We start from the raw sequence: 7,824 nt of genomic DNA, 5'->3' as shown, positions 1-7,824 counted from the left end.
TTTCAAAAAAGTTGGGAATTACCAATAAGAGGAAAGGACAAACAAGGAACTCTTCATCGTGAAGGAATATACTTAATTAAGAGACAAAATTGAAACTTGTAACCAAGTATATATATGAGTTTCGAAAAAGAGAATAAATTCTTTACACCGCCGGTATAAACATTTGTATCCTCCAAATTAATTGCATTACGACACGTGTCAAAACAGTGGTCCCAATTAATAAAATATGACGACGTGGCGCAATGCAATTGATTTGGAAGAAACAAATGTTTACACCGGCGATGTAAAGAATTTATTCTCTTCGAAAAATATAAGATGAAGCTAGCTACATTTTTTTTTTTTTTAATATGAATGTGTTTTAATTGGAAGCATATCAACTGAAATCTGATTAAAGTACGTAGTCATTGCTTTATTAAGTATATGTTATCGATGAGTTTTGAAAAATGAAGGTTTTCGATCATTGAAATGGATCCAGGAAGAGCCCGTTAGACTGACAATTCATTCTCTAAAATGGTCTGGAAAGGAAGTTGGACCTTTTTATACTTCGATAAGGCAAAAATGAAAAAAAAATACTCAATAAAAGAATATTCAAATTAGTATAAATAACCTAATCAACAATCACAGGAGCTAGACTAACTTAGGCTACCTTGAGGTTTTGAGCTTGGTAATAACCTGAATGTAAATGTGAGAAAACAGACTACAATGATTCAACATTTTGTCGACCATTAAAGGCTTAAAATCCACATGTCTAGAATGCAATCTATCAAAAATTCAGAAACAACTAAATGGTATTAAGAGTGATAATTAAGGTTGCGTTAGATAATTAATTTGCCGATTAATTCCACATGTGTTATTTTAATTTTATTTTATTTTTTGGTGGTGGAAAGAAGCTGTGTTACTTTTTTTTTACAAAAAATCTGTCTCTACTTTTGGTCCAAAAACAGCCTTTAAAACTGATTCTGAGAAGTTGTATATTTTGTAAAATCTAAAATAGTATAGTATTAACAATTAACCACCCAATGTTGTGTCACATTAATATTATTAGGTGCTTTAATGCCAAAAAAGTACAACTCATGTCGGCAGTAAAACAAAGCCTACTCATATATATTTCGTTTTCTTGCATATTCATCAAGTAATAAAAGTCAAGTAATCAACAGAGAGAGAGAGAGAGAGAGAGAGAGAGAGAGAGATGTTGGTTCCAGAAAAGGACAGTTGCCATCTTTCATTTTCGTTGTGCGTAATACGATCTCCCTTATCCCCTTACTAATTAAACACTTCTCTAGCAAGTTCGAGTTTACCTTCCACTTAAGAGGGTGAACATTACCTTCTTTTTTATTGGTTGAAATGGTGTGGATTCTACCACAAAGTAATGTCATGTTTACCAAAATGTGTATTGCATGCTAAACATAACATCACTTTGTGGTGGAGTTCACAGCATTTCATCCAATAACAGAAAAGATAATATTCACCTTCTTTTAAAAAATGTGAACAAAATTGCAATCAGCAAGTTCGTTCTTCCACCTATACTTCTTCGGTTCTACAGTAATTTGGCCCCAAAATACGTAGGTAATCATCTTTGAATTTCCCACCTGCAAATGCAAAGCAACCCACTCATCAGCCCTTTTTGGTCTCGTTGTCAAAAAAGTATTCTCACAACTTTAGTACTGCCATCTGATCAAAAAAAAAAAAAAACTTTATTGTTCTAAAACACCAAAAATCCCTCTACTCTTTCTTTATTTATGCTAGGAGTACACGCAATGGCAGAGGCAGAATTTGCGACTTAGAGAGGAGCCCAAGCAACATGTGTTTATATATTGATAATTTGAAATTTTTGGAGGGTTTTCCCAACACATACAGGAATTTTAAGAAATTTTTTTTTTCACCCAAGCAACAATTGCAAGGGCCAATTCCATAGAATCTTTCTAAATTAAGTCGGGTTTTGGAGATGGTTGGGTTTTCTTCATGGTTGGATTTTGGAGTGGAGGTGTTTTGGGGGGGCTTTTTTGGGTCTTGGTTGGCTACTTGTCATCTTTCGGGTTGGTATTTTTTCTTTTGGGTCCTAGCAACATTTGATTGTCTCCTTTCTGGTCTCCTCATGCTCCATCGTGATGTCTTGTGTTTTGAATCCTTTTAATTTTTGTAATTTATTTTCAAAGATTTAATAAAATTTTTTTTTACTGGTCAAAAAAATGTACGCAAATATTTAGAGTTGTGCAGGGGTCTGGACACCACTGCATGTCCACACTTGTGCGCTTCCAACTATGCTCCGATTTAATAAACTCATTTAGTTTAAGCTAAGAAGGTGGCCGCTACGAAATGATAACAGTAATTATCATATCATTATCTCGTTATTATTATATCCAATTCAGCATCAGCAGGCGGCATATACAATTATATCTTGATAATTGATGTTGCTTTTGGTGGTGTGTACTTTCCCTTTTCCCTTTCAAACAATCAAAGATTCTTTTGATCCAAAAAAATCATCCAATTAAGCTCCTCTTTAATTATTTATTATCTTTCAAATGAGTTTATTCTGTCCCCTGCTTTTTTTGTTTTTACGTACATTTCCAAATCTCGTCTTAGTTTAGTTACAAATTCGTATCACTACTACGATGCAGACCGATAACGATTTGTTTTTTTTTACTTCTGATATGTCTAGTCCAAAAATCCACATTAAATAACATTAATATATAACAATTAAAAATCTTCAAAATTGAATATATAGCAAGAATATATAAAAATTCATTTAAAATTGTTGACAGTGTAGTATTGGAAATCACACGGCCAAAGTAGAATATTATGAACAGCAGAATCTCTCTCGATCGATCGATGAACTGTTGATCGGAAAATCCCAACCTCAGGAGATGCAATTCATGACTAGTCTGATGAGAGAGTTAATTAACTGATTGCTTCTGGGCTTTGTTGCAGAGGCCGGGCTACGTAATTGGTCTTTGTTATAAACCTTAAGTTAACTAAATAAAATCTCATTAGTTAATTAATTTTCAAAGCAGAGGATGTGTCTTTGGTCCAACGAGATCAAGAGTGGTCTTAGGTGCCAGTATTGTCAAGAAAAGAGAGGTCAGGAGTTTAACTCTTCTTTCAAAATGTTAATCTAACTAATTTAACAATACCAACTTTCGCAGATAAAAAAAAAAAAAAACGAGCAGAAGATTCGTACGTGATCAATAGCAAGTTATTTCAGTGTCATGGGGTGTTGAAATTAAGGATATCTAATCGAATTAGTCAAAAGAAAAGCTTTTTGGGATGAGAGGACAGAATCATATTCCACATTAGAAGACCAATAGATGAGAATGCTAAACATTAATTAATGAACGGTGAGAAGGTTCAGTTGGATTGATTATATTCCATCAATCAAATACTTTTCACTTTTAAGTTTTAACAAAAGCAGAAAATATTTACATGGCTAGTAAGTACTGCATGTATATAAGATTAGATCGTCACCTTTCGCCTTCATAATCAATTTGGGATATTAAAAATCTTGCTTTTTCCATTGCACCATCACTACGTACCCCATTCTTTTTGAATATCTCTCTCTTTCCTTTTAAGTGAAGAAAGTATTGAGGGCATATTGGTCAAATCGATGAAGAGATGGCTTTCTTGAAAAGTCACAGCAGGAATTGTCTAAGATAACTTTTAATTATAAGGTGAGGGAACCAATAGAATTTATGAAGAAAGAGCCAATAAGGCAAGGCAACCTATTACCTCTATGCCCAAAAAAACAAAATTCAAACAAGTAAAGAAAGGAATTCCCAACATAGACCATCATGGTGTTATATATACCCTCCTTGCCCATCTTTCTTCCTTCCCCCTTCCCTCTCATTTAGGAATCTCTCTCTCTCTCTCTCTCTCTCTCTCTCTCTCTCATGGCAACATTTTTTGGAAGAATTGCCTTCGTCCATTCTCTTCTTATATTTGCTCTCTTTTTCTCAGGTACCCCTCTTTCTCCGTTATATGCATGCTCGTGTCCTTAGTCTTTTTCTTGATCTTTGAGCTAGCTACCTTAAACCCATTTTTCCTTTGAGTCATTATTATCCATTTATATCTTGTCTTTTTCAATACACATTATATAGGTTTTTTAATTTTATTCCTAATTTTAACCTGTTTAATTAATTGTGCTTTTTTCTAGGAGGAGTTGAATCCCTTGGCATCAACTACGGTCAAGTTGCCAACAATCTGCCACCACCGGAGCAAGTTCTTGAGCTCTTAAAATCTTATAGGATCACAAAAGCAAGGATTTACGACACCAACCCTCAGATTCTAACGGCATTTGCCAATTCCGGGGTTGACCTCATTGTGACGGTGGAGAACGAGGTCTTGAGCGATTTGATGGACCCACAACAAGCTCTCCAATGGGTCGGGACCCACATAAGGCCCTACTTCCCGGCCACTCGGATCACCGGGATTGCTGTCGGCAACGAGCTCTACACCGGCGACGACACCACCCTGATGGCCAATGTCGTGCACGCGATGACCGCGATCCATGCTGCCCTGGTCCAACTGGGGCTAGACTCGTACATTCACGTCTCCACGCCCAGCTCCCTGGCCGTTCTGGCGGAGTCCTATCCGCCTTCGGCCGGTTCTTTCAGGCCAGAACTCGCCGGGGTCATGCCTCAGATTTTGCAATTCTTGGCATCTACTAAATCACCCTTTTGGATCAATGCGTACCCATATTTTGCTTACAAAGATGAGCCTAACAATATTTCTTTGGACTACGTTTTATTTAACCCTAATGTTGGAATGGTGGACCCCTACACAAAACTGCACTACGACAACATGTTGTATGCCCAAGTGGATGCCGTTATTTTTGCTTTAGCCAGAATGGGCTTTGGTGGGCTGGAAGTCCGGGTTTCGGAAACCGGGTGGCCCTCTAAAGGCGACCCGAACGAAATTGGGGCGACCGTGCAAAACGCGGCGGTTTATAACCGGAATATCTTGAGGAGGCAATTGGTAAATGAAGGGACTCCCTTGAGGCCTAGTTCTAGATTGGAGATTTACTTGTTCGCTTTGTTCAATGAGGATTTGAAGCCTGGGCCCACCTCGGAGAGGAACTTCGGGCTCTTTCAGCCCGACGAAACTATGGTTTACAATGTGGGCCTCTCGGCCTTGTCCGCCACTTCGACGTCGACAATGTCGTACGGCTCCGTTTCTCTCACTTCCTCCGCTAGTTCTCATCAGGTAATAAAGCCATAGATTTTCTTTTTGCCTTTTTAACAAACAAAATAATACAGAAATACGACTTAAATTAGGTGGGTGATGTAAAAAGGTGGCTGGAAGAATAATGCATTTGTAGAATTGTACATTTATACATAATTGGTGAATATTTACTACTAATATGATGCTCTCTCTCTCTCTCTCTCTCTCTCTCTCTCTCTCTCTCTCTCTCTCCTTCCTCCCCACTTTGTGTTTGGGTGATGAATTGATTATTGTAAAGCAGGTAGCAAAGATGGGATATCAAAGCTTGGTGTATTGGATGTTTGTTTATTTGCTGGCCTTCCAAGTAGTCTCAAGAAGACCATTCTAAACTCACTGCGGCACGGGTCCAGTTTTTTACTAAACTCACAGCGGCACGGGTCCAGTTTTTTACAGAGAACTGGAGAGAAGTTGCTCCCTAGCTATGTACATATACCCTTAATTTGGATGGGGCCGGCTTGTCCTTTTAAGCCCTTTGTCCCTTCAAAAAAACATGCAAAACTTGAGACCCCTTTTGCAAGAGAAGAGACTGAAGGGATATCTATATGTTTTTCGGCTGTGTTTGAATCATGAATTTATCCGGGGAATTTCTGAAAGCAAGATAAGGGGGATGAGAGATTCTTCTTCTTCATTCAATAGGAAAAGCCTCTCTTGAATAAAAAGTCACAATGAAATTCAAGATCCAAATAAAGGCTAATTGAAGGCAACCTCATTCCTCAAGCTCTTCCTCATTTTTTGAGGATCGAAGAGCTTCTTTTTGGCGAAGAGAGAGAGAGAGAGAGATCGAGGACGTGATCGCTACTACGCTTTCGCTATTAATCAAGGGCTTGGTCGAATATCTAATCGATCCCCAGTAATGTAATTACTTATCCTTTTAATTAGAGCTAGAGGTAGGTAGGTAGGTAGCTGCTAGGACTCCGAAAATATTGATGTAATGTTAGTATTAATTTCCATTTGTATAGAAAGAGAATAGTAGCTAGCTAGTGAGGTCAATCTTGAAAAGGATTCTCTCTCTGGTTTGCAAGAAAGGTCCCTACTTTCGGACGTGGATTCCATCGATCACTCTTCCTATATATATGGATGGAAACTTATCAAGTAGTATTAATTGCTTATATTCCCATTCTCTCTCTTTCACTTTCTCTCCCGTAACCAGTGGCAGACCCAGAAATTCGACATAGTGGAGGCACTAATTTTCTTTGTAACTCCGTAACATATGAGTTACAGTTAAGCATATTCACTCCCAAATAATTTTAATTAGCATTCATAATAATGTAATAATTTTTAAGTATATATGCATTTTAATAACAAACTACTTGGGTAAACTTGCGCACTTCAACTATATGCGTTAAAACAAAATTATCACATGTTCATCATTTATTTTTCTACTTATTAACTCTACAAGTTTCGGAGACAAAAAATGTACAAATACAGTGTGCGAATTCATATTAAGTAATACACAAATAATTGAAGACATTGGAGAGTGGGACTAACCTTGGTTGTGAAAGTGGATTTTGAAAAAAAACCAAAGAAAAGTCCCCACGCTATTCCTTTCACATGACCTGTTTCTTACCACTGAGCCAAACTTTAACATCTTACAGAAGATAGCATATAATCAGTCCGTCTCCCGTAAGAACCACCTCATTTTAATAAAATGCGGACCTTCTTTTCCCGATTGAATTTCGATGATTCGAGCCGCTCAATGTGTCCAGAACGTGATTTTAAGGGTACTCGGGAGAAATCAGCAAAAAAAATGACCGGGAAGGGTTTCATCCGAGCAGTTTTTGTTTATTTTTTATCGAACGGTTCAAACAAAAATTGCTCAGATGAAGCCCTTCCCGGTCATTTTTTTTGCCGATTTCTCGCGGGTACCCTTGAAATCACGTTTTGAACACATTGAGCGGTTCGGATCATCGAAATTCGATCGAAAAATGGAAGAAATGAGGAGGTTCGCATTTTAACTAAAATAAGGACTCCCTCATTTGAGACTGACTGAGCATATAATATATATATATATATATATATATATATATATATACATATAAAATCAAGAAATTTATTTTTTTTAAAAAGGCGTGGAAGCACGTAACCCCATGCTCTAAAGTGGGTCCGCTCCTGCTCATAACATTAAGTTTAGATAGAGGAAGATAATGTAAACCGGCCCAAAGTACAAAAGGTTAGTCTTTGTTTGGTTCATTACTTTTTATCTAGAGAAACAGAGGAGGTGTCTTGCTTTATTCCCTTGCCAAATAATATGCTTTAGAGATATGTGTGTGGTGTAGAGAGAGAGAGAGAGAGAGAGAGAGAGAGAGAGAGAGAGAGAGAGAGAGAGAGAGAGAGAGAGAGATTGGGGGCCATGTAAGCTAAGCCCTTTACCAAGTAATCTCTATCACATCAGCAAACGCGGAGCACATGCAATCCAACAAAAACATAGGTCATGTTTTGGACGGATATGGGGCTAAAATAGTCTTTCTTTTTTAACCTTCTATGCTACCAAACAACATGCCTACCTCACCGCTTGTATCTAATATTGTGTTTTTTGGCCTAGGTGTTGCATGGTTGCTTCCGTCCTAGTCACGTCACTCTCATCTACACGTTAGAGAGAGAGAGTGAGAG

The 7,824-nt window shown here is 37.5% G+C and overlaps 1 protein-coding gene across 2 annotated transcripts; it reads left to right on the top strand.

Annotated features, from left to right (window-relative positions):
• Positions 1-3,791: 3,791 nt before the first annotated feature.
• Positions 3,792-6,331, top strand: LOC131312656 (glucan endo-1,3-beta-glucosidase 11-like). 2 transcript variants are annotated; one of them, XM_058340573.1, is made up of 3 exons: positions 3,792-3,951; positions 4,148-5,196; positions 5,456-6,331. In XM_058340573.1, the coding sequence occupies exons 1-3, from the start codon at positions 3,885-3,887 to the stop codon at positions 5,540-5,542; spliced, it is 1,203 nt and encodes a 400-aa protein (XP_058196556.1). In that variant the 5' UTR covers positions 3,792-3,884; the 3' UTR covers positions 5,543-6,331. The 2 variants fall into 2 exon arrangements, with proteins under 2 accessions (XP_058196556.1, XP_058196557.1); XM_058340574.1 differs by having other exon boundaries at positions 3,831-3,951; positions 4,151-5,196.
• The last annotated feature ends 1,493 nt before the right edge of the window (positions 6,332-7,824 follow it).

This window comes from Rhododendron vialii, chromosome 13a (assembly GCF_030253575.1).
Source record: "Rhododendron vialii isolate Sample 1 chromosome 13a, ASM3025357v1".
Taxonomy (NCBI): Eukaryota; Viridiplantae; Streptophyta; class Magnoliopsida; order Ericales; family Ericaceae; genus Rhododendron; species Rhododendron vialii.
The sequence above is the reverse complement of the archived record's forward strand: the minus strand, read 5'-3'. Positions and strand labels throughout refer to the sequence as shown.

Coding starts and splice junctions, on each gene's coding strand:
- LOC131312656 (XM_058340573.1), top strand. CDS start 3,885: ATGGCAACATTTTTTGGAAGAATTGCCTTCGTCCATTCTCTTCTTATA. Junction 3,952..4,147: donor ATTTGCTCTCTTTTTCTCAG/GTACCCCTCTTT, acceptor GCTTTTTTCTAG/GAGGAGTTGAATCCCTTGGC. Junction 5,197..5,455: donor CCTCCGCTAGTTCTCATCAG/GTAATAAAGCCA, acceptor ATTGTAAAGCAG/GTAGCAAAGATGGGATATCA.